This window comes from Barbus barbus, assembly GCF_936440315.1.
Source record: "Barbus barbus genome assembly, chromosome: 33".
NCBI lineage: Eukaryota > Metazoa > Chordata > Actinopteri > Cypriniformes > Cyprinidae > Barbus > Barbus barbus.
The window spans coordinates 5,874,028-5,901,763 of NC_136761.1; the positions used below are offsets into that span (position 1 = coordinate 5,874,028).

The 27,736-nt window shown below is 40.3% G+C and overlaps 1 protein-coding gene across 4 annotated transcripts; it reads right to left on the minus strand.

The window, feature by feature from the left end:
• Nucleotides 1-1,135: 1,135 nt before the first annotated feature.
• LOC306853129 (uncharacterized protein) lies at nt 1,136-27,116 on the minus strand. 4 transcript variants are annotated; one of them, XM_079390327.1, is made up of 4 exons: nt 26,924-27,056; nt 23,969-24,145; nt 23,769-23,847; nt 1,136-1,867 (listed from the first exon to the last, which is right to left on the minus strand). In XM_079390327.1, the coding sequence occupies exons 1-4, from the start codon at nt 26,940-26,942 to the stop codon at nt 1,684-1,686; spliced, it is 459 nt and encodes a 152-aa protein (XP_079246453.1). In that variant the 5' UTR covers nt 26,943-27,056; the 3' UTR covers nt 1,136-1,683. The 4 variants fall into 4 exon arrangements, with proteins under 4 accessions (XP_079246453.1, XP_079246454.1, XP_079246452.1 ...); XM_079390328.1 differs by having other exon boundaries at nt 1,136-1,877; nt 26,924-27,028; XM_079390326.1 differs by having other exon boundaries at nt 23,769-24,145; nt 26,924-27,116.
• Between the last annotated feature and the right edge of the window lie 620 nt (nt 27,117-27,736).

Sequence of the window (27,736 nt, forward strand, 5' to 3'; positions counted from 1 at the left end):
AATCAGAATCAGAATGAGCTTTATTGGCCAAGTATGTTTACACATACAAGGAATTTGTTGTAGTGACAGAAGCTCCACAGTGCAACAGAAAGACAGTAACAGGACAGGACACAGGTAATAAAAACTAAATAACAGGAAATAGCCAATAACCAATGTACAAAGCAGCAAAAAAAAAAAAATTTATATATATAATATAGACAACTATGTATGTACAGGTCAAGTATGTGCAAATTAGAAATGAGAAAAATAAAAATAAAATAAGTAAGTGTGGTGATTGGATAATGTATTCATTGTGTGTTCCACATGTATTATTGAGTGTTCATGAGATGTATTGACTGAGGGAAGAAACTGTTCCTGTCTCTGGTCGTTCTGGTGCGCAGAGCTCTGTAGCGTCGACCAGACGGTAGTTCAAAGAGGTTGTGTGCTGGATGTGAGGGTTCCACAGTGATTTTGCCAGCCCTTTTGCTCACTCTGGATGAGTACAGTTCTTGGAGAGTGGGGAGGGTTGCACCAATGATTCGCTCAGCAGTCTGGACTACCCTCCGTAGTCTTCTGAGGTCAGATTTGGTAGCTGAGCTGAACCAGACAGTTATTGAGGTGCAGAGGATGGATTCGATGATGGCGGATTAGAACTGTTTCAGTTCGGAGTAGAACTTTTGACTATAGAGTGAGATGAAAACTATTACATCATAAAATTATGTCTTGATACCTAAGATCCATGCTGTTCAGGCTGTTCCATTACAAATTCAGGCATGGTTACACTATATACATAGTATATAGTCATGTCACTATTATTTGTATAGCACTTTTAACAGTGCAAATTGTGTCAAAGCAGCTTTACATCAGCTTGATATAAAGCTGAGTAGATTTACATCAGCTTTATAGTATTTAGATGGGGAAATTAGTGTGTCGAAATAGTGTCATTCTCCTCTGGTCAGACAAAATCAGCAGTTTAAATCTAGGCTGCAGCAGAGTCAAATTGTGCAAAGGACCCATCTGGTTCCTGATGTCTTGTCCTGATGGCCGTCTAGGAGACAGGGTGTTACGGCCCATAACCCTTTTAAGGCTCATTAATTCAAAAAATTAAATAAAGGACACAGGCCGAACATATTAAAAGAATCACAACACCTGATGTGAATTTCAAGACGCCTTATTTAATTAATGGTATTCAACTCAAACATTCAGAAAATAATGCACAACAGTTCATAAAGAATATTTCTAAACATAATCTAATGAATAATAACAAAGAAAGAATGGTCAGCTCCATGGGTAGGAAAGCTAAGAAAACAACCACACCTGTTCTCGGAACAAAGTTCTTACCTGACTCCCGAAAAATAAAAATAAGGTGAGTCTTCCGGACACCTGCTTCCCTCGCTCAATTGTTACTAAATAAACAAAACATGAACTAATAAATACCCTACCCGCTACTGATAAGTAAAAAGAATATCACATATCAAAACACAAATTTACAAGCTAAACCTAAGCGTAAAGAAAAGCAAAAATATAGCCTCAAAGAGGCATGAGAGAGACGCCCACGAAAACGATGGGAAGAGGAGCCACAGAAAGAGAGAGACCACCATTATCGCCTAGCAGCCTATTTATACGGAATCCTTGATGTCGTCACGTGACTCTCACGGAATGGGAATCCCCCACAGCGCCACCTATGGGCTTAGAATATAAATGTCACACAGATACATGTAAAACAGGGTCTTCACTGGGGATCACTTTCTGCGGCTCTTCTAGTTGTCCTGGTCTTCGCTGACATTCAGGGCTGTAGAGGTCATCTCTAGGTGCTGATCCACTATCTGATCTGGATATGGACTGGATCCGGGTGGCTGCAGTGACCATCTGATCTGGATCTCGGTGGCTACGGTGACCTCGGAATAAGAAAGAAACAGACTAATATTAGCGTAGATGCCATTCATCTAAAGATGTAACAAGTACATTGTGTGTTATGGGAAGTGTTCCCGGTTCCGGTTGACCTAATTAATGCAGCCTAACAATACTTTAATGGATTTGAATTATAGAAATGCGATAGTGTATTATGTGTAAACCAGGCTAAAGAGATGGGTCTTTAATCTAGATTTAAACTGAGCGAGTGTGTCTGCTTCCCGAACAGTGTTTGGTAGATTGTTCCAGAGTTTGGGTGCTGAAAAGGAAATTGATCTCCCGCCTGGAGCTGATTTTGATATTCTAGGTATTATCAAATGGCCAGAGTTTTGAGATCACAGCGGATGTGAAGGAATATAGTGTGATAAGAGCTCACTCAAATACTGAGGTGCCAAACCATTCATGGCCTTATAGGTAATTAGCAATATATTAAAATGTATACCATGTTTAATAGGGAGTCAGTGCAATGTTGATAGAACCGGGCTAATATGGTCAAACTTCCTGGTTGTAGTAAGAACGCTATCTGCTCCATTTTGAACCAGCAGGAGTTTGTTTATTAAACGTGCAGAGCAAACATCAAATAAAGCATTACAATAATCTAGCCTCGAGGTCATGAACGCATGAATTAATGTTTTTGCATTTGACATTGAGAGCATAGGTCATAATTTAGATATATTTTTAAGATAGAAAAATGCAGTTTTACAAATACTAGAAACATGTTTTTTTGAAGGAAAGATTGCTATCAAAAAGTATGCCTAGGTTCCTAACTGATGATGAAGAATTTACAGAACAGCCATCAAGTATTAGACAGTGATCTAGGTTATTACATGCAAAAGGTTTTTGTCCAATAATTAACACCTATGTTTTTTTTTTCAGAATTTAGTAGTAAGAAATTGCTAGTCATCCAGTTTTTGACATCAACTATACATTCTGTTAGTTTTGCAAATTGGTATGTTTCATCGGGTCACGAAGAAATATATTGCTGAGTATCATCAGCATAACAGTGAAAGCTAACACCATGTTTCTAATGATTTCTCCCAAGGGTAACATGTAAAGCGTGAAAAGTACTGAGTAGGCCTAGTACTGAGCCTTGAGTTACCCCATACTGCACTTGTGATTGGTATGATGCCTCTTCATTTACTGCCATGAATTGATGGCGGTCAGATAAGTATGATTTGAACTTTGCCAGTGCACTTCCTCTAATGCCAACATAATTTTTGAGTTTATTTAAAAGAATGTTGTGGTCGATAGTGTCATACGCGACGTTAAGAACCAGTAGCACTAATAGAGAGATACAACCACCATCAGATGATAAGAGCAGGTCGTTTATAACTCTAATGAGAGCAGTCTTGGTACTATGATATGGTATAAAACGTTATGGTCTAAAGTCGTTACTACTGTGCTGCTGGGTAATGTCTGCACCTGCTGATGTTATACGTTTTGTTAATTTAGCCACTGTTTTGAATAAATACTTGGGGTTGTTTTTGTTTTCTTCTAAAAGAGATGTAAAGTAAGCAGATCTAGCAGTTTGTAAGTATTTGCTGTAGGAGAGAGTATTTCCCCGCCAAGCAATACGAAATACCTCTAATTTTGTTTTTCTCCAGCTGCACTCCATTTTCTTCCGCCATTTTTTTCTTCTTGAAAATTGTATTTGAATGTGTGGCAACTATATTTGCCGGTGGGCAAAAATGTTGTATGCACCCCTCAATGTCAAATTTGAATAGGATGAGAACATTTGGAATCTGACTCAAAATAACTGCTTTCAAAAGACCAATCTTTATTCATAAACAATTCATAAACAAATATATTATGTATAAAAGTGGAAGAACAATCAATGCAAACCCAAAAAAGCTGCTTCTAGCTTATAGTCTATGAGGTAAAACACCCCAATGGGTTATTACTGTAGTTAATCTGTTCTGAACATCAAATCCTTTTTTTCCATCAAATTTATAATAACTTGTTGGTTGAATAAAAATATTTGGATTTTATATTTAAAAATTACTAAATTACTAATAATAAAATCTAAGACTATGTGCCATATTTCTAGAGAGAAGAGCGGCACCACCCCAGGAGGGATGAAGACCATCTCTTTTCAACAGGTCAGGTCTGCCCCAAAAACTCATCTAATTGTCTATAAAACCTATGTTATTCTGCGAGCACCACTTACACATCCAGCCATTGAGTGATGACAGTCTGCTATGAATCTCATCACCCGCATATTAGCACATTACAGTGTCTGACATCGTACTTGCAAGTCCACACACCTCTTTAACATTATTTTTAGTGATCTCCGATTGGCAAAGTCAAACATCATTAGCGCTGACGTGAATAACAATCTTACTGAGATTACGTTTAGCATTAGCCAGCATTTTTTTTTTTTTTGTTATCAACATTTTTTTTATTTTTCATACATAACACAACATAAAAAAACAATATATTAAGAAAATAATAAAATAAAACAACAGACACATACTCAACATCTCAAAGTCCAGTCAAAAGGAGGGAGAAAAGGAGGGACAGAAAAAAGAAACCCACAGAAGTCACTCCTCCATACAGTCACGTATTTCAGAGAGAAAGCACTGCCAAGCATCAATGGTAGAAGGCTTGGCCCCATTGATTCGTGCTGTTGTACATTCACAAGACACTATTTGCAAGAGGCTATGGATCCAATATGTTTTCCCACACATATGCGGTGTAAACCAGTTCTGTATTATGGTCTTCTTCGCAGCTGTAAAACCAGCAAACAACATTCTCTTTTGCATCGAACTTATACAGAGACCAGAATCATCATTAAGAAGACACAAACTTGGGTTAACGGACCAATCAATTTTCAGTAAGGATGATAAAACCAGGTTTACATGTGTCCATAGACTGCTAGTGATAGGACATTCCCAAAACATATGCAGAAAAGTACCTGATGATGTAGTATTACATATATGGCAGTTGAAATTTGATTGTAGTTTCATTTTGAATCTTTTGTAAGGAGTTATGTACGCTCTATGAATGACTTTGAAGTGAATAAGACGATGCGCCAGATTTTTAGATGTTAAACTGAGATTAGACCACACCCTCTCCCAGTCGACAGATAAATTAAGGTCAGATAATTCCCTATTCCAAATAGTTTTAATAGAAAGAGGTTTTATAACGCAATCAAGAATCTTATTATATATTAAGGAAGCAGATGGCCGACCAGCAGATGGTGCAATCCAGTCCCGCATAGGATGAGAGGAAACGGGAGAAGACCAAGGAACGCCATACGCTTTGAGAGCGGAACGTAATTGAAGAAAGACAAAATATGCAGATGCTGGAAGACAAAATTTGGTTCTTAACGTCTGAAATGAACATAGGCCCTGGTTATCATATATATCACCGCACGTGTTTACACCTAAAGAAGACCAAGAGGGTTGGACAAATGGGCGATTTCCGCATACGAAATTAAAATTGTGCCATAAAGGTGTACTATTACAAAATTTGAAGGGTCCTCCAATCCGACGTTCAACCGTTTTCCAGATTTTAATAGAATTGGCCACAACCGGACCAATTTTATAATTATCCCCTTTTTTCCCTGTGCCAGTAAATAAAATATCTTGGAGTCTATTTGGTTTAACCTTGTCAGCTTCAATCACTCTCCAAGAAACTGTAGATTGAGGATCAACCCAAGTATGAAGAGCCTTAAGCTGGAACGACCAATAATACAGTTCAAAATTTGGTACAGCCAGTCCTCTTGCACTATTAGGATGTTGTAATGTGGTAAGTTTAATTCTGGGGCATTTATCATTCCAGATAAATTTCGTAATTATGGAGTTAATCTCCTTAAAGTAACCTGGAGGGGGAGAAAGCGGTAGCATAGAGAAAAAAAAATTAAATCGAGGTAGCAAATTCATCTTAACAGTGGAGATTCTTCCTTGGAGGGAAACGTTAAGATTCTTCCATCTTTGAATGTCATTCTTGACCTTAACTAAAATATTATTAAAATTGTCCCTGGCAATCTTATGAATGTTTTTATATATGGTAACGCCCAGATAGGTGAAAGAGTCCTTAATAGGGATGAATGAGGGAATAGAAGAATTAACTTTAATATTGTTAATTGGCATTAAAGCAGATTTGCTCCAATTTATTTTATATCCTGATAAGCTACTAAAATTATCAAATTCCTTAATTATATTAGGGACTGAAACATCAAAGTGGTCTAAATATAGAATAATATCATCAGCGTATAACGAAATACTATGATTATGATCATGAATCTTAATCGATACTTCAGACTTCCTGATGGCTTGTGCTAAGGGTTCAAGAGATAAACAAAACAGTAGTAAAGGGAATGGGGGGGAAATAACATTACCAGTTATGACTGATGCTGCAGGTGAGTGGTATAATGTCTTAATCATAGAAATGAAGTGTTCACCGAAGCCGAAACATTGCAAAACTGCCCACATATAATTCCACTCTAGCCTGTCAAAGGCTTTTTCTGCATCAAGTGAAAAGACTGCACAAGGGGTTGGGTGAGAGTCTGCAAAGTCAAGAATATGAAGGAGTCGACGCATATTATCAGATGCATTACGCCCCTTGATGAAACCAGTTTGGTCCTCCTTGATCAGACTATGAATTACCTTCTCCATACGGGAAGCAAAAACTTTAGCATAAAGTTTTAGATCACATGAGATAAGCGAAATTGGTCTGTAGTTGGAACAATCTAATGGATCTTTCCCTTTTTTAAGAAGTAATGAAATCAGTGATGTTTTTTGATCTCTATGAAATACCCCATGTTCATTTGCAAAATTAAATGAATTAAGCATAAGTGTCCCTACCAAATCCCAAATTTCTAAATATAATTCCGGGGGGAGACCATCTAGGCCCGGCGATTTGCCCTTCTGAAGGCTTTTTAAAGAGACATGGAGTTCCTCCAAACTTAATGGGGCCTCCAAAGATTCTTTATCCATCTGTGAGATCCGAGGCAGTTGCAATTTATCTAAATACTGCTTACAGATGGATTCATCAAAATCTGTTTCGGCTTTATATAGATTTGTGTAGAAACCTTTAAATATTTCATTAATTGCCACAGGGTTTGTGGTGACCTGATCATCCGATGATTTTATTGCGCTAATATATGCCTTAGACTCGCAATCTCTCAACCTAAGAGCCAATAAATGACTAGGTCTCTCCGATTCAAAATAATATTTTTGCCTAGTCCTATGTAAAATAAATTCCGCCTTTGATTGTGAAAGCAAATCATATTCTTCTTTTAAAGAGGACAACTGTGTAGCCTGTTGCTCAGTAAAATGTTGTTTTTGTAGGTTTTGTAATGATTGGATTTTATTTTCTAATTGTGTAAACTGGCGGGTTTTCGCTTTGGCAAGAGTAGAAGAGAAAGATATACAGAAACCTCGTATAGCGCACTTAGTCGTCTCCCACAGTTTTTGAGGATCCACACCAGAGGGCATATTAATTTCAAGAAACTCCTTAATATATTCTTTTAAAGAAGTAATGAAAGTCTGATTACTTAATAATGATATGTTAAAGCGCCATCTAGGGGACTTGGCTTTAACATCGGAAAGAGGAACACTGCATAGCACAGCAGAGTGATCAGATAATAAAATTGGTAATATAGAGATGGAGGAATCAGACGAAATTAAAGATGGGCTGAGAAATATGTAGTCTATCCGGAAAAAAAAAAAAAAGTCTTGTGTCTATTAGAGAAAAAAGTGAAGTCCTTAGATTTAGTATTCTGAATTCTCCAAAGATCGATTACGTTAAGCTCAGTGATAAATTTATTCAGTAATTTAGAGGATGGATTGGCTGTTGTATCAGATTGAGATTTATCTAAAGCGGGATTTATGACAGCATTGAAATCCCCACCCACCACTAGAGGGCAATCAATCTGCTCAAGCAGAGTTTTGGAGATCTGTGAAAGGAATGCACTGTCTGTCTCATTCGGACCATAAATAGAGACCAAGGCTAACCTATTATTATATATTTTGCATCGGATAAAAACAAATCTACCCTTCTCATCACTACCAAGGTGTTCAATTGTTAAATTTAACTTCCGGTTAACAAGAATAAGCACCCCCTTAGTTTTATTTTGAGCGCAGGAAAAAGCTGCTAATTTGTAATACTTATTCTGGAAACGTGCCACGTCGGATTGCTTTAAATGTGTCTCTTGAATTAGGGCACAGGAAATAGATTTACGATGTAAATATTCTAACACACGAGTTCGTTTAACGGCAGAATTTAAACCATTCACATTTAGTGATAAAATATTTAGAGTATGCATTGAATATATAGCGTGTAAACGTTGACGTGTATTTTAGATACCAAACCTCCAAGATGAAAAATCCCTTTAGAAATAAGGTCAAATAAATTAAAGTATAAATGTCTGTTGTAAAAAGTAAAAACCACATAAAAACATGAACAACCGACAACCTTAAACAAGGAACAACTCAGACCGCACATTACCCAGAACATAGGTCTGACTGAGCAACAAAAAAGTGATGGTTCGTGACCGATCCACTCCAACGCAGGACCTGTCTCCCAAAAAGCTCGTACTGCCAGAAAAAAATATTTTAAATTAAACCAACTCTCCATTAGTCCCCTCCAAAAAGAAAAAAGGGGTGTCAGTCTTGCCAGCAATGAGATCGTTGTACCGGATATATAGGAAACAATATGTCAGTAGTAGAGTGGAGAGAAGAAAAAAGCAAAAAACCAAATTTAGCCATCATCCGCTCCTAAGCCGCTGGGACCATGTTCATCCCGACCATCAAGCTCCTCCCGCCGGGCTGGAGAAACAGCGGCCGCCATTCCCCCGCGCAGAGCCGCGGCATACGTCTTCTGCTGGGACAGGGAGCTAATAAAATCCTCCGCTTCCTGAGGGGAATCGAAGCTTTTCTGTTCCCCCTTGTGCCGTAGTTTGATTACGGCCGGATAGATGAGGAAGGGCTGGAGACCAAGCGCCGTCATCTTCTTCAAAACCGGACCAAATGCCTTTCTCCTGATCACTGTAGCTGGACTAAAGTCGGGAAAAAATAGCAGTGTGACATTGTTTTGTGCGCATTTCACCGGATAAGCCTTTCGAGCACCCTTCAGGATATCTGATCTGTCATGCCATCTCAATACACGGAAGATGAGGGTGCGCGGCCGATCGGAGCCCCTCCCTCCGTCATACACGCGATGTGCCCGGTCGATCTCAATGTCACGGCCCTTCAAGGAAGGAATCCACTTAGAAATATTAACTCTGAGGAAACCAGCCGCGTCGGATCCCTCAGCCCCCTCTGGCAGCCCCACCAGTCGTACGTTGTTCCTCCTGCACCTGTCCTCCATATCCGTCATCTTCTCGGTGAGTCGTTCCAGCTGATTTCTTAAGCCCGTGACTGTCCTCCTATCCTCACGTGCAGCTGCTTGAACAGAATCTACGCGGTCACGTGTCTGCTTCGCCGTGGTAGTTATGGTCTCAAACTCCTCTCTTAGCTCTTTAACAGACTTGTTGGTCGCTTGTATGTCTTCACGCAGTTCGCGTAATGCTGGAATCAGCACAGAGTCCATCGCCTCTCTTACTGCCAAATTCACAACCGAATTCAACGTGTTTTGTTGCTTTTTAAATGCTAGTTCGATGCGGCTAGCAATAGCCTCGTCGAGGTCTTCTCTGGAGATGGCGGAATCTCTGAATTTTTTCTTCATTGGCGATTGCTCAATCTCTCTTTTTCGATCCCCTTTGTCTGCCTTAGCACTCATGACAGGTCCAATGCAGAGTGGTTCAAATTTTACTGACAGGATTATACAAATTATGGCAAAGTGAGCAGAGCGAAAGATTCAAGCCTGCATCGCCGTCGAAGGGTCACGTGATCCCCAGCCAGCATTTTTAAAGATGTCAGGCGCTCTGTCTTCCGGTAAACATTGGACTGTGGTGGCTGGTGTCTCTATTTTCACGTTCCGTACAATAGAATTACCAATAACTAGAGCACTTTCATCAGGTTTCTCAGTGCGTGCGTCACTAAGTGCTGAGAGCATGTTTGATGTTTTGATCAGAACGGAAGAGCGGTGTTTTGACCCGTGACTATGCCATCTCACAGTCACCCAGTTGCCCTGCCGCAGAGGCACTGAAACCAGAACCGACCAATGTACAGGAATCCCTGAGCTAGTTGCATCCAAAGCCATATCTACAGCCCTCACATTCTTACTATCCTCAACTAAAGTTTGAGATTAATATAGCTTTGCCATTGGCTGCCTTCCCCACTGCTCCGTGCGTGTGTTCACAGTGTGTGCGTGTGTGTGTGAGTGTTCACTGCTTTGTGTGCACTTGGATGGGTTAAATGCAGAGCACAAATTCCGAGTATGGGTCACCATACTTGGCCACACGTCACTTCCCTTTTTTGTTTATTGTTTCACTTATAGAAATGTGTGTATCAAATATGATACATGATCATAGTTTAATAGTTTACTTTATAGGGGAGACTTTGAAAATCCCATGGCAATGTTTGACATGCTTCTTTCAATGCACTATGATCTCACTAATCTTAATTTCTTCTGCTATATAGAACGGATAGCATGCTAATTTGGGATGCAGCCAAGCACTTCCACAAAACTCCAGAGTCAGCTCTCTGAACAAGTCTCTCTTACTAATTTGGCATGATGAAACATATCTGTTGGTCATTTTACAATATATTGAACTTCTTCAAAGCAGATGGACAGGCTAATTGCCAGAGTACTTCACAGCTTGGGATCTAGTGCTCCTTCAGCCTCTCTTTATCAGACAATGCTAGGAATATTCTGTGCATTTCAAAGTAGCGGCAGATTAATTGTTAGCTTGACATGTGTATGTTAACCATGCTCTCTCTATACGCTCTGTGCCCTTTCTAATGTTGGCTGGAATTGTGGAAAGTTGAAAGGTTGCCTGGCAATTAATGGCTAATTCAAGCCGCTTTTTGCCTTCTGGTGTCTGCTAATTAAAGAGGTGATGGATTCAGTTCAAATAAGATCACTGAAAATTGATTAAACAATTCCTTAAAATGATGACTCCACCAATACGTAATTCAAAAATAATTGTTTGGGTTTAGGAGGTAATTGAAGATTGTGTTATGCTTTCAACATCATACGTTGTGTTGAGTGAAACCTCAGGTTTGCTTTCCAAACCCAATTTACTTTAATGATGTAAAGTACTTCTCAGTGAAATTGGATATTCAATGGTTTAAAAAAAATCACCAGGATTTTATCGTTTTTTGTTTTTTTTTTATGGTATAGAAATAGTTTCATCAAGATGTCCGGGTCCACTAAAATGTGAAGACATTTTTATGAGTCTTAAAATGCAATGTCCAAAACTTCTGTAGACCTTCTAGATGGAACGGATTAAAGTGTCCTTCTAAATCTGCATCAGACCTTTGAAATTCTGCTAACAAATAATGTTTCTGGTCTGCTAGGTCTTGTTTCTCTCTCTCATCCTTGCCATCTGCTTTACCATGATAAAGAACAAAGCATTTATGTTATACCTCAAAGTGAACACTTCTGAGGAGACATTCTCACAGGATGCAATTTCACCTTTCATCTCTATATTTTTTTAAATGTGTTGGTCCATGTATCCAAGTCAGACAAAAGTCTTTGACTGCTGTACAGCATCACACTTTGTTTTTCAGCATCTCACTCCTTGAGCATTTATTTTTTCTATAACATAAAATAATATTATTACGGTTATGATTACCATTTTTATGGTTATAAACATTAAAAATGTTTTGTTTGTTTTTTAGGTTAATTTACTGATGCTAAATCATATTTCTGATTTAAATCCAATTAATTCAGAGATTGCTATTTTCACTTTTTTTTTTCCAGAGCAAATACAATACCACATTTTGCTAATTTTATGCTGGATACCCCGGCCTCACTGGGAAGAAAGTGGAGAAATGACAGAGTACAAATCAACAGAATACGCTATACACTTAATAATGTTTCACAAAAGGAAGCCCCTAGCCAGTATTAATGTGTCACAGGGGTTCGTAATTCAGATTTTTCAATCAGTAGGTAGGTCAGAGTTTTGATGTGGTCATGTCTGGTCCATTTCATAAATTTTATCTTGTCAAGGAGAACAGTACATGGCCTAAGGCTTCCACAGGCCATATGAGGTACAAATTAATACATGCTCTCGCTTATAAAATAATTCTCAATTGGCCATGTACGGTATTTGACTAAAGCTTCTGGGTTTAGTGTACTGTATTAAAATAGGGTGTCGCAAGGGAGCTAGTGTAATTTTAATACCTGATGAATGCAGTAGTTCACATCCACAGTTGTTTATTTCATTGTAGGTAGTGTAAAACATTATATTTTTTATTTATTTAAAGAATGTATCAGCTGCTTTTGATCAACTTAGGGGTCATTTGCTGGAGGCCTATTGCACTTCAAAGCAGGTTATTTTGTGAATGTTCATCATAAATATATAATGATCCTTAAAGACCTAATGAAATGCCTTAATGAGCACAGTTTTCTTTTCAATGTTGATGTATTTTCCCCGCAGAGAGTTAGGCAGAACAAAACTAAATTGGTAGTAACATTTAGTTTACGTCATAGCTATGATCCCTGTGCTCTAGTCAGAGGTTGTTTATATATCATGGGAGAGGGGATATTATCATTCTAGAGAGCATTTTATTGTACAAAAAAATGTGGACATCCCTTGAACGCAAGATGATGCATCAATATTTTTGGTCCATACTGTATTTAGAATGTGTTTATCTTCTAAGAGTCAACATCTTTTATGAGAAATCTAGTTTATAGTTGGCCTTGAAGCTAGCAGACATGGACTAAAAGCTTTAACTTCAATTTTGAGTTTCAAAGGCTTGGCAGTGTCTGTGAAATTCAAAACCTGGAAAGTGGGTACTAGTTGAAAATCATTTTTGATGTTCTTTCCACATAGGTGACTTGGCACCGTCGAGCTCATCTCACCTCATTTGTCATCATCTCCATATGCAGAAACAAAAATATATAAATATATAATTTCAAAAGATTTATTTTGGCAATCAATGTGCCGCATCCAATTAAGTTCGTCTCTTGACTGTCCAGATAGGCCCCATGCAAAGGACAATGAAAGTGCAATGAAAACCTGACAATGAAAGAAGTTCCAATAGAATATAATTAACTGAAATGTTCTACAATTCAAGCACTTGATTAAATCAATGGGTTGACAGAAATTAATTTTACCCTCAGTAACTCCTGAGTAATAAAAAAGTCAAATATGAATCAAGTTTCTCATTATAGACTGTGAAATCATCGTTGTAAAATGGAAATATGGGGATTATCCAGGGATGAATTAGTGGAAGTATTCTGTGTGAGTATGTTAATCAGCATTTTGCCATGTTGTGAAAAATGATTGTATGCACATTATTATTGTGTCCAGCCTTTTATTCAAAATCTTGTTGAAGTTTGAAGTTTGCCATTTAAAAAAAAAAAAGTGGAATAATTTTTCTACTCAACATGCCTTGATATAAATTCTAATTGCTATTGGGGAAAATAATGAAAGAATAATTAAAAAGTGAATTGTCCATCAAAAAGTTCAGACTATTCCTTTTCTAGATCCTTTGTACATTACATGATTGGGCACATTTGATTATATAATTTATTCAAAAATGTATGTGCCATTTTTTATTTAAAAAAAAGAAGAAAAAAAATCAGCCAAGCACTTCCACATCCAGGTGCTGTTCCCCCCACCCCCCATGGAACACAAAAGCAAATGTTTTTGAGAAAATAAAGTAAAAGCATAATAAAAGTGGTCGATAGCACTTTACTGAGCTTCAGCAGGGGCCAAAACTTTTTTGTGAATAACGAATTACATTCAGTCTGTTTCTCACACAACATCCCTTGACTTGGAATATAGTGCACATGTCATGTGGATTACAAGTGCTTTCCAACAAGTTTAATAAGATAAATTTCACAAGGCATTTTAACAGTATCACACTATGGTAAATTGGAGGCAAATTAATATAAATTTGTAAGGATTTGTTAAATGAATTTATATTAATCTGGCAAAACTAAAAACCCTAACGTTTCCTCATGAGATCGGATTGAAATTTTTCATCAACTATAGACCTCAGTCAGGGTAGACAATATTTCATTTTTGACATGAATAAAAATAGGGCTGTGAAGAATAGAAGTGCAGTGCATCCAACAAATTGTACTGTTGTTTAACAACATACCGACTGAAAACTTTCAATAGACAAAAACTTCATAAAACAATTTTGAAAGTTGATATTTGTCAAAATTGCACAATCTAGGACCTTTATACAGTGTGTGCCATTATAAAGACTATAAGTCTATCCCTCACAGCCTTGTTTTCATCCGTGTTAAATTCAATACGGCGTCTAACCTGACTAGAAGTCTATACATGATTAAACAGCTGAGCTGTAGTTCTAGTAACACCTCCAATATCTATCAAATGACTTTTTGTACGAAAAGCAAAATTCAATAATATATGCTGATTTGAACTCTTCTTGTAACTGAATAATTTTTTTCAGCTTCGAAATAGTGTTGCTTTCGTCAACGAAAATTATGACTAAATATCATCGTCAACGAACCTTTTTCACATGACGAAAACGAGACGAGACGCAACATACTGGTCATGTGACGATAATTAAATATATAATGCAATATTGTTGATGAATAAAAACGAGACTAAATGTAACTATGCTAAAATGTCTCTTCATTTTCGTTGACCAAAACGAGACGAAACAAAATATTATAACGTTATTTCGTCTCGTTTAGTCGCGTTATTATTATTATTATTTTGCAGTATTTCTGTTTCCGGTGTCTCACTTCAGGGGCTGCATCAGGTCACACTGCGCAGACGCAGGCGACGTCACTTCCTCAAGCCCCACTCGCGCCTTTATTTAGAAGACGACAAACAAAGTTAAGTCTGACACAGAGAAAGGGAACGATGGCCGGCCAGACGGGGTCTTTGGGAGATGTGTGTGTACTCCTAACATGTTTTGTTGGTAAAATAAATGTTGTAAATTCAAATCAGAGCGTCTTCCGTGTCTGGAATGGATGTATTCTTGAGTCTATAAGGTAACAATAATATAATAAGATAACCTTGTTTGAAATGGGTTTGGCTAAAAGAAAATTTTGGTTTGAAAATTGTATTGCTAAAAAGAGACTAAAATAAAATTTTTAGTGACAAAAACTAGACTAAATGACATCAGTTTTTCAAGTCAAGTCAAGTTGAGCTTTATTGTCATTCCGCTACATGTGGGGACATACAGTGGGACGAAATGTCGTGTCTCGCAGGACCACGGTGCTACATAAATACAGACATACAAAAATGAAGTAAAAATCACTATAAACCTATACACAACTACCCTACTGATTTTAACTATAAGTATACTATATATAAGTATGTACCCTATACAAACTAAAAGAATAAAGGATAAAAAATACAAACTATACGAATGCTTCACAAATACTGTACATGTGCAAGAGAGACATTTTGAGTCGAGCAGCTAGTTAAGGAACAGTGCAGGATGATTTGTAGTGCATGAGCATGTAAACATACAGTTGGGCAAAAAAGTATTTAGTCAGCCACCAATTGTGCAAGTTCTCCCACTTAAAAAGATGAGAGAGGCCTGTAATTTTCATCATAGGTACACTTCAACTATGAGAGACAGAATGGGGGGAACGAATCCAGGAAATCACATTGTAGGATTTTTAATGAATTAATTGGTAAATTCCTCAGTAAAATAAGTATTTGGTCACCTACAAACAAGCAAAATTTCTGACTCTCACAGACCTGTAACTTCTTCTTTAAGAGGCTCCTCTGTCCTCCACTTGTTACCTGTATTAATGGCACCTGTTTGAACTCATTAGCAGTATAACAATCTGTATAAGACAGATCTGGGGCTCCACGCAAGATCTTTTCTGCAAAGGGACCAGGACAACTGAGCTGTGTAAAGGAAAGAATGAATGGGGCCATGTATCGTGAGATTTTGAGTGAAAACCTCCTTCCATCAGCAAGGGTATTGAAGATGAAACGTGGCTGGGTCTTTCAGCATGACAATGATCCCAAACACACCACCCGGGCAACGAAGGAGTGGCTTCGTAAGAAGCATTTCAAGGTCCTGGAGTGGCCTAGCCAGTCTCCAGATCTCAACCCCATAGAAAATCTTTGGAGGGAGTTGAAAGTCCGTGTTGCCCAGCGACAGCACCAAAACATCACTGCTCTAGAGGAGATCTGCATGGAGGAATGGGCCAAAATACCAGCAACAGTGTGTGAAAACCTTGTGAAGACTTACAGAAAACGTTTGACCTCTGTCATTGCCAACAAAGGGTATATAACAAAGTATTGAGATGAACTTTTGTTATTGACCAAATACTTATTTTCCACCATAATTTGCAAATAAATTCTTTAAAAATCAGACAATGTGATTTCCTGGATTCTTTCCCCCCATTCTGTCTCTCATAGTTGAAGTGTACCTATGATGAAAATTACAGGCCTCTCTCATCTTTTTTAAGTGGGAGAACTTGCACAATTGGTGGCTGACTAAATACTTTTTTGCCCAACTGTTCATCTATTGCTGAGTCTTTTGTGGGATTGTGTACACGCAGCAGTGTGTGTAAAGTGTCTAGTGCACATAGAGGAGAGTGTGTTACTACAGGTGGTTTGTACAGGCTCACTCACCTGTGTGTAGCACACTTCGAATTGCACAAAAAAAGTTCCATACAGTTTTTACTTCGGTGTGGTAAGGTTGGGGGTGGGGGGTGGTCCATGTTTCAGGAGGTAGGGGTTTGCATGGGGTTTCAGAGGGGGGCGGGGTGGTTTGAGTTCAGGGCTCTCACAGCCTGGGGGAAAAAGCTGTTGAGCAGTCTGGCGGAGCGGGCTCTGATGCTCCGGTACCGTCTTCCTGATGGTAGGAGCTGGAAGAGACTGTAGGAGGGATGGGTGGAGTCCTTCACGATGCTGTTGGTTTTGCTGGAGCATTGTGTAAGGAAAATGTCCAGGATGGAGGGGAGAGGGGCACCGATGATCTTTGCAGCTGTGTTCACTGTCCGCTGGAGGGTCTTGCGGTCAGCAGCACTGCAGTTCCCGTACCAGACAGTGATGCAGCTGGTCAGCACACTCTCAATGGTGCCTCTGTAGAATGTGGTGAGGATGGGTGGAGGGAGACTTGCTCTTTTCAGCCGGCAGAGAAAGTGTAGGTGCTGTTGTGCCTTTTTGGAGAGTGACATGGTGTTGGTGGTCCAGGTGAGATCCTCTGGGATGTGATCACAGTACGGTCTAAATTCCCCTGTGTGCAAACGCTAAGGACGCGCTTTGTGAACTGTACAGCGCCATCAGTGAACAACAAAAAAATAACCCTGACGGCTTTTTCATCATAGCCGGTGACTTCAACCACGCAAACTTAAAGACAGGTTTGCCAAAGTTCTACCAACATGTGAACTTTGCAACAAGGGGAAACAACACACTGGACTTTGTTTACACAACAGTATAAAACGCTTACAAGGCTGTACCCGTCAACTAAAACTAGACTAGGTCCCACTTTATATAAGGTGGCCTTAACTACTACGTACTTACATTTAAATTAATAATTTGATACAATGTACTTATTGTGTACATACATATATTTACATTGTACTTATATTTAAAAAAATACCTATATGTAGTTACATCTGTAATTAATTTCTGTAATTACATTTATAATTACACTGTTGACCCATCCCTTACACCTTAACCCACCCTTAAACCTACCCATACCACCAAACCTGTCCCTAACCTTACCCGTATCCCACCTTAATAGCAGCAAAAATGTTTTGCAATACAATATGACCACAATAAGTTCATTGTACTTATTTTTGATGTAAGTACATAGTAGTTAAGGCCACCTAATATAAAGTGTGACCCTAGACTAAAATGTCATCAGTTTTCGTCGACTAAAACTAGACTAGACTAAAAAGAGTATGAACGTGACTAAAACTAATACAAACTAAAATGACAGCTTCACACAAAGACTAGACCAAAACTAAAATTAAAACAGGCCGCCAAAAACAACACTACTTCGAAATAGAGCTCTGATAGCGCTGTCACTGCTGAATCCTTTAAATATCCTTTATCTTCACCATCAGAATGCTACGTTTTTCCCCCTACATGACTAATCCTGCTTTATAAGTCAAATTATTCCTGCCATCCACAGATACACAGAGGATGGTCTTTATTTAGTGCTACTTTTGACAGCAACAGATGGGACTCCACCCCAGGGTAGCACGCAGGGTAGCTTGACAAAGCAAGCCATATTTTACATTTAAATACCAGCAGTCGCTGCCAAATCTCAGCTCATGGATACCAGCTGTACTTGAGAAGTTTAACATCACAGACGCTATCAGCGTATCAGATGTGACCAGAAAAGTAGAGCGATATCTGAGTTAATCAAAACCAACACGGCACACAACACCGCTGCACGACTGCTTATAAACGTATACACTCAAGCAGACACAAACATTTTCCCACCGCTACGAATACACTCGCTATTAGCATACAACGCTACTGAAATCACGCCGTGCTCTCTTGTGAACATTACTATGATTTACTATACAGACCATCTCGATTTTCCGTTTTATCAGTGGCAACAAAGGCAACAGAATAGACTATAAAGACAAGCCAGTCGCAAACAGATACATAAATTAGGAAAAGAAAATGAAATTCAATTTCCAGGGGCTAGCTGCTGCACTGTGCTCTCTCTCTGCCTTAATTAAAAAGCAGTCAGCTGAAGAGGGGCTATGAAGGCAAACAGAGGGGAGCATTAGCCCCCCTTTCATCATCCCTGTAGTGAGTGGTGGCAAACTCCACTGAGACAACAGGCCGGAATAACAAGACTGAAGAAATTCCCTCCTCTGTGCTCCAGTTCCTTCTCTCTTTCTCTCTCTCTCTGTTTCCCCAACCATAGAGGTTAAGCTCTAGTAGTTTAGCTCTAAAGGAACCACACACAGGACCATGCAAACATGAGCTTTTGTGAACTGTAGCCATTGTTGTGTTAGGATGATGTGTAATAAATACAAAGAACAGATAAAAGTTAAAGGGCAAATTCACTAAACAGTTGTGGCACTTTTGTGCATATTTTTTAAGTGTAAAAACCTGTGTCCCGTGATGCAGTTTAACCGGGTGCTAAATGCACTGGAATAGTGCTCATTATGTTATACTGTATTTATTATTATAAGCTGTACTAATTACACTTATTACAATGCCCTGTATCAAATATGCTTGTTTCTTACCAATTTGTGGGTTCAGATTCCAAAAATAGTGCCTGTTTTGCTTTAACATGTTACATTTCCTCACAAAATGCTTTTTTGCTTTCGACAACCATTTGTGAAGAAGTCTTGTATTATCCCTTAATCAGCAGAAAATCTGCCACAAAGCCCCAATTCCTGTCTTCCCAAATTGTACAAGCTTTACATTTACAAATGTTGAAAAAAAAATGAATAAATAAAAACTAAAAATCATTTCACAAACTATTGAGGTTAACATATTGTTCACAGTCATAATCACAGTCTGTAAACAAAAGTGTTGTGCATTAACAAAAGCTTTTGATCATTGTGTAACATCTGTTAAAATCAGTTTTTCAAGAAGTCCACGATCATATAAATTGAGTTTAATGTCATTTGTAAGTATTTTTACATGAAATAAGGATGTTAATCATTAGCTAATGTTTAATAATTTTATAAGTAAACATTAACGATCACATCATCTCACATTTCTAGCTGTGTCAGTATATATTAACTAATGATATGTTTGTTAATAATTTATTAATGGAAGTTATTTTTTAGTGTTACCCATTTGCCTTTTTTAATTTTTTTGAAAAGTGCAGTAAAGTTGTAAAAATATTCACTCTTACTTAAAAAGTATTAAAACTATGTATTCATTTATTCATTCATCCATTCAATCGATCGCTGTAGTACATAACAATTTAATATTTTTTTTTATGTATCATTTATTATTTATTTATTATTATTAAGATAATTATTATCCCAAGATGACTCAACTGGAAAACAAATGGATTGACTTCATGGACATTAACAAAAAAGTGCAAAGCCAGAAAAGGAGGCTCAGTGTCACGAATCTGGTCCATGCTCTCCTGTTTTACCACCACCAGAGGTCACCCGTTCACCACATTGACTCTCACACTACACAGCACACTGGACTCCATTTCCCACTATGCATTGCACAGATCACAGCTGTCACCATTCACTCATCACACGCACCTGATGCTCATTTCACAATCACACACACTATTTAAACCATGGACTTCCTCAGCATCAGGGCCGAGTATTGTTAGCCCGTCTACCTTACAAAGCGTTTCCCTGTTTTCTGAGTTAGTCTGCCTGTGTCTTGTTTCCTGCCCGTGTTCCTGGATTATTCTCTCTGCCTTGCCCTGTCTGGATATTGTACGCTGATCGTCGACCACGCCTGTTTACTGACCACTCTTCTGTCTTGCCCTCAACATACCTGTTTGCTGGTTATTCGACCCTGCCTGTCTTGACCATGTTTCATAATAAAGCTTTGCACATGGATCCGCACGTCTCACGTCTCGTCAGCCCCGTAACAGAATACTCGGCCACACAAGGATCCAGCAGCTTTTCCAGAGGACATTGGCCAGGTATGGACACTGCACGACTGTTGTTAACCCTCGAGCAGGGTTTGAGACCGCTCGAGGAATACATACAGGAGTACTTAGACCTCGCCTATTTTTCTGATCTGCCGGACTATGCACTAATAGACTTTTTTTGTGAGGGCATTAATCAGCCGCTCAAATCTCAGTTAATCCGTGAGGGTCCCCGTGCGTCACTCAGTCAATTTATGGACTATGCTTTGCTGTGTGTGGGCTCTTCTTTTACTGTGGGTGTCGCGGAGGAACGCGACACCGCACTCACTCACAAAATGGCGGCAGCAACAGCACCCCTTCACGTCGTCGCTGTCAAGCCAGAGTCTGCTCACGTCATGCCCGCCAAGCCAGAGTCTGCTCACGTCGTCCCTGCCAAGCCAGAGTCTGCTCACGTCGTCCCTGCCAAGCCAGAGTCTGCTCACGTCGTCGCTGTCAAGCCAGAGTCTGCTCACGTCGTCGCTGTCAAGCCAGAGTCTGCTCACGTCGTCGCTGTCAAGCCAGAGTCTGCTCACGTCGTCGCTGTCAAGCCAGAGTCTGCTCACGTCGTCGCTGTCAAGCCAGAGTCTGCTCACGTCGTCGCTGTCAAGCCAGAGTCTGCTCACGTCGTCGCTGTCAAGCCAGAGTCTGCTCACGTCGTCGCTGTCAAGCCAGAGTCACACCACGTCTCCGCTGTCAAGCCAGAGTCACACCACGTCTCCGCTGTCAAGCCAGAGTCACACCACGTCACAGTGCTCCAGCCAGAGTCTGTCACACCCAAGGATTTAAGGTCAGTCCTTCAAGTTCCCTGTCTGATATCCAGTGTGATGGACCCACCACTGACGTCGGTGCGAGCAGCTGGCATTCCCAGGGCCTCAACCCTGGCTGTTACAGAGACTGTTCCCCTGACCTCAGTGCTTCCCGTTATGGCGGTCGCCATTTTGAGCGTGTGGGCTGCACACTGTGCTCCTGAGGCCTCTCCTGTCCACGAGTCTGTTCCTGAGGTCTCTCCTGTTCACGAGTCTGCTCCCGTGCCTCCAGAGGTGGCGGCTTCCGCTGCAGAACCTCCCGAAGTGGTGGCATCTACTCCCGAATCCCGAGAATCCAGTTCTCATGCCACGGAGGCCGTTCCTGACCTCATGGTCTGCCCTGTCACGGCCATGGAGGCCGTTCCGGACCTCATGGTCTGCCCTGTCACGGCCACAGAGGCCGTTCCTGAACTCACGGTCTACCCCGTCACGGCCACGGAGACCGTTCCTGAACTCACTGTCTGCCCTGTCACGGCCACGGAGACCGTTCCTGAACTCACTGTCTGCCCTGTCACGGCCACGGAGGCCGTTCCTGAACTCACTGTCTGCCCTGTCACGGCCATGGAGACCGTTCCTGAGCTCTCGCCCTGTCCTGTCACGGCTAAAGAGGCCGTCTGTGAGCTCACGCCCTGTCCTGTCACGGCCAAGGAGGCCGTCTTTGAGCACACGCCCTGTCCTGTCACGGCTGAAGAGGCCGTCTGTGAGCTCTCGCCCTGTCCCGTCACGGCTAAAGAGGCCGTCTGTGAGCTCACGCCCTGTCCCGTCACGGCTAAGGAGGCCGCCTGTGAATCCTTGTCCTGCCCAGTCACGGCTATGGAGGCCGTCTGTGAATCCACGTCCTGCCTAGTCACGGCTATGGAAGCTGCCTTTGAATCCTCATCCTGTCCTGCCACGGCCATTGAGACCGTCTACGAACTCTCGACCTGCCCTGTCACGGCCCCTGGGACCATGGGGACTCTCTCTGTGTTGTTTGTCTCTGTTCTCCCTGTGGCGTCTGTCTCTGTTTCCCCCAGATCCCTGATCCTGCCATGGCTTCCTGAGCAGTCTGCTCTACCGTGGAGATCCTCTGCCCTGTCTACTCCACACTGGTGGGCTCTGGCTCTGTCTGCTCCGCGGTGGTGGTCAGCTGCCTGGCTCTGGGGGTCTCCTGCTCCACCCAGGTGCGCTCTGGTCCCGTCCTGCCCTGCCACGGCTCCTGAGACCATGAAGGCTCTCTCTGTGTTTTCTGTCCTTGTTCTCCCCAGATCCCAGTCTCTGTCATGGGTTCCTGCCCTGTCTGCCTCCCTGTGGTGGTCCTCTGCTCGGGTCTGGTGGTCATCTGCTCCGCCATGGTGGTCCACTGCTCCGGTCTGGTGGGCTCCGGTCTCGCCTGCTCCGGTCTGGTGGGCTCCGGTCTCGCCTGCTCCGCCCTGGTGGGCTCCGGTCTCGCCTGCTCCGCCCTGGTGGGCTCCGGTCTCGCCTGCTCCGCCCTGGTGGGCTCCGGTCTCGCCTGCTCCGCCCTGTTGGGCTCCGGTCCCGTCTGCTCCGCCCTGGTGGGCCCCGGTCCCGTCTATTTCGCCCTGGTGGGCTCCCGTGCTGTCTGCTCCGCCCTGGTGGGCCTCTGCTCTGTCGGTCCTGAACTGGCCTCTGGCTCCGCCCTGGTTTCCTGCTCTGCCGGTTCTGCCTCTGTCCCCGGTCTTCCCACTTCCTCAAGGACCTGGCCCTCCGTCCCTCCCCCTGTTCCGCCTCCGCTCCACCACCCTCCTGGATTGTGTAGGAGCGTCTGGAAGCCGCTCCTTGGGGGGGGGCTATGTCACGAATCTGGTCCATGCTCTCCTGTTTTACCACCACCAGAGGTCACCCGTTCACCACATTGACTCTCACACTACACAGCACACTGGACTCCATTTCCCACTATGCATTGCACAGATCACAGCTGTCACCATTCACTCATCACACGCACCTGATGCTCATTTCACAATCACACACACTATTTAAACCATGGACTTCCTCAGCATCAGGGCCGAGTATTGTTAGCCCGTCTACCTTACAAAGCGTTTCCCTGTTTTCTGAGTTAGTCTGCCTGTGTCTTGTTTCCTGCCCGTGTTCCTGGATTATTCTCTCTGCCTTGCCCTGTCTGGATATTGTACGCTGATCGTCGACCACGCCTGTTTACTGACCACTCTTCTGTCTTGCCCTCAACATACCTGTTTGCTGGTTATTCGACCCTGCCTGTCTTGACCATGTTTCATAATAAAGCTTTGCACATGGATCCGCACGTCTCACGTCTCGTCAGCCCCGTAACACTCAGTGCATTTGCCTCTAAATATTAGTTTTCTGTAGGTCTTCAGAGGTTAACAAATACATAATAGTTATGCGTGCCACGACACATTATGGTACCATTCTCGGTGTGGGTGGTCAGAATGACCTTGACGTTCAATAATATCCTTCTTTTGTGAGAAATATCTGGCCTAACAAGTAAGTGTACTAGACCTTAGCTGACCTGCAAAACAAGGATGCTGCACTCTGCAATATAAGAGCACTGCTCCCTTGACACCTGGCTGGGCAGCTTTTCTTCAAACCTGCACACACATTCACAAGACACAGAGTCAATGTGTCCACCTAGATGCCAAGCAGACCGTGGGCGGCCGTAGATGGCCATGGAGCCGGAGTGCCCCGGCTTGTGGGAGAGAGCTGTCAGACCTTGTTTATATGCTGGCCGGGGTTCAACTCCAGACTGTCTGCTGAAATAGAGGAAGGCCAAGGGGCAAGGTGGAGGTGCAGCTCCAGGTAATGAGAGGAATACAAGCTCATCCCAGCAGGTTAGGAGCAGGTCAGTAGGGAACGCTGTAATTACTCGGAGTACTAGGAAAACTGCATCTGCAGGGCAGAAAAAGACAAGAGTTTGTGACTGCTTCATAAATCTCATCATATTACATTTCACATGTTTGCATGGTAAGATTGTGGCCTCAAAGAGTATTTGGTCACTAAAAGGGACAGTTCACCCAAAATGAACACTGTGTCATTAGTTACTCATTAGTTACTCACCCTCATTGTTCCAAATATACTTTCTTTCTTCTGTGTGAGGCAAAATAAAATATTGTAAGAAAATGTCAGGTATGTATGTATGTATTCAGAAACAGTGGAAGTGAATAATGGTATATACAGGTTTCGAAAGACATGACAGTGAGTAAATCATGATCAATTTTCATTTTTGGGTGAACTATTAAAAAAAAAAGTGTGGCTTGGGAAAAGAAGTACATTTAAATACTTTTATAAATATATACTCATTACAGAAGTAATATAGTTTAAAAGAATATGTGTAAGTGTGAACTGGATATAATGTTTTCAGACACTTAATTGCATGTTAATTACAATTACTTGAAAACATATAGGTTACATTTATATTAAATGCGATTAGAATAACTTTTAAGTGCTTTTGACCTGCTTCTTTACATATTTTATGTCATTGCCTTAATTTAATTGAAATATAGTTAACATGTAATGACTATCATTTAAGGTTAAAAAAAGGCTGGATATCATTTATATTGAAATTTGTAGGTCATATATCAATTTTAAATGTAATATTAAATAACACTCAAATACAGGTAAATATTACTTGATCTTTTAATGCAATGTTTAATGTTAATGTTTTAATGTAACACATCAACATAAGTGTACCTCTATAATAACTAAAAGATTATTAAAACAATGATTTAAAATGTTCTTCAAAGTAACACTTAATTTGACAATGCACTTTTTATATAATGAATTACACTACAAGTGCACATTCCATACAATTAAATAAATAACACGATAAGAAAAAATAGATAATTATTTTAGATTTCATTAAATGATGTAAAAGTTTTAAATGTGTACATTTCTGGACCACTGTGTAACCCTTAAGTAAAATTAAGCTTCTGAATATGATGGAGGGCTCAAGCATGAGAATCCCCTACTCAATTACAGAATATATAATATAAATGAATAGAAATATAGAAGGTGGAGGGATTTTGTCTTTTTCTATTAGACAGTAGCAGAGAGTAAAAAAAAAAAAAAACAGGGAAGATTATTGTCTTATTCTGGATTGGTACAACAGAAAGAAGAAGAAGAAAAAGAAGAAGAAGAAAAATCCCGCGGTGCTTAATTAAATATGCACTAAATAGCAGATATGTTGATGCACATGTAGGACATATGTGCCAGATGTTTCGACCAGTCAAAGACTCTTACTCTGATTTTATGAAGGATGTTATTTGCTGTACATACACATATGTCCATAAAAGTATATTTGCAATTAGATGAAAACATAATAGTTTAAATTTATATTAAATGCAATTAGAATAACTTTGAGTGCTTTTGACCTGCTTGTTTACATATTGCTGACACATTGCTGTCTTACTGGACTCTGTATTGCACTCTAAAGAAAATGATGCTGTTAGCTATAAGTAAACAGAACAGCATTGAGCTGAGGTAAAGCACTAAACAGAGTGGTGTTCAAGGACTCCATCCATTCTCCAAGCCACTTGTATTGTCGTGGGGATGCTGGAGCCTTTCCCAGCATCTCTGGCCACAGGCAAGGAAACACCGGGGATGGATGGCCAGTCCATCATAGGAAGGCACACACTCATAAACATTCAGTTCAAGAACTGGTTGTTAGATATTCTTGGGCCAAACACATTTCAGTTCAGTGCACCTCAGACTCAACTTCAATATTCAATCAAATGCAAAGCCGAACAGTTTTCCCTTCTGAGATGCACAAAGCACAGTCAATCTAATTTGATAAATTGGTTGATGAGATGGATAAGTTTTAAATTTCTTGAACTGCATGATGAGTAAACATTCAATGATTGGTAGTTTTCGGGGCTCTAATCAAAACTGCATTTGCCTTAAAGGGATAGTTCACACAAAAATGTAAATTCTGTGTTTTCAAACCCATAAGGGTTTCCCAATCATATTCAAAACACAATTGAATATATTTTTAATCAATCCCACAAGATTTCTGTCCCTCAACCGAAAGTTAATTAGCTTCAACGCTACAAAAAGTTTATAAAGACATCATAAAAGTAATCTATATAAATTGAGTGAAATTACCCAAATCTTCATGAAAGACATGATTGTTTTTTTTCTTTTTTTTTTGCATACATGGCATATCCATTGATGACAGAATTGTCATGTTTGAGTGAGCAAACCCTTTATCAATAAAAAATGAATGATAATATAATGTTATTTATTTTTAGAGAATGATTTTGTTTTAGTGTAACCTTTCTCTCTCTCTCTCTAAGTTAAACAAGGTAAAAAAGATCCACTTCAATGTTAACATTCAATTAGTTTTAACTGGAAAACAAGACAAAAACACCAATTAACATTTCTATTATCATAATTTTTTTGTTGTTTGCAGTGTGCTGAAAAGCAAACAAAACTAAAGCCACTTTTCCAACAAAGCATTCACATTTAAAACTTTTCAAGACATTTGCATCGATGCAATTGAATGATTTCATTGTGCATCTATTACCATCATGCATGTAAAACAGCCAGGGGCTCTGTTAATAAACCCAGTTACGCTGTTTTGTTTATTTGACGTAGGCCCCACAGCTCTGAGACTTGATTGAAAAATATTTGAAATTATTGTGTAAAGGTGTCTTCGCTTTGCCATCTTACCTGACTCTAAACTTCCCATGAGAAAAGTCCTTGGAAATAAGTCATTATGCTTGCAGGCGCTGCACTCCCACCACTGCCCTTTGTGTACAGAATTATGAGAGAGAGTTGCTCATGAAAACACTTTCATTAGAGTGTTTATAGCCTTCGACAACAAAGCCCTAACCGACAACCCAAAATACACACACATTCGCATAGATATTTCAAGCAAGGACTACCCTATTAACATAACAAAGACGATGGTGGTGGCATGGCATGCAGTAGGGGCGGCTTGTAGGAGCACAGCCAATCTGTTTGCGTTCTTTGGGGAAATTAGCTGCTCTCAGACCTGTTTTTAGAGCGAACGGAAAGACAGTTTGTGCTCTGAAAGAGAGTGCCGTCACTCAGGGTCAAATCTATTATCCGGTCCTGACTGCCTTTGGGTATGTTAAGCTCTAATCCTGGAAATGAATCAAAAGGCTGCTTGTTTGAATGTGAAGCATTGTTTCAGAACTCAACGTCTTTATTTTATGAATGTCACAAATGTGCACTACCTATTCCATTTACCAAATGACTTGTGTGTTGTTTATTAAATATTTTGCTTGATTTGATTCTTTTGATTTGATCTGGCTGGCTTATTTTCAAAATCAGCACAGAAAATGAATAGGGTACAAAAGGCTAGAGGTACACTGGGGCAAAACTTCCACTTGATTTTATTCTGGATGACCCAAAAAGTCACCACAACAAAGCAAATTGAAATTAACCTAATATTTAATGTTTGTTATAGGTTTACAAAGCAAAAGAGAAATGATAAATTAATATATTTGAGACAAAGAT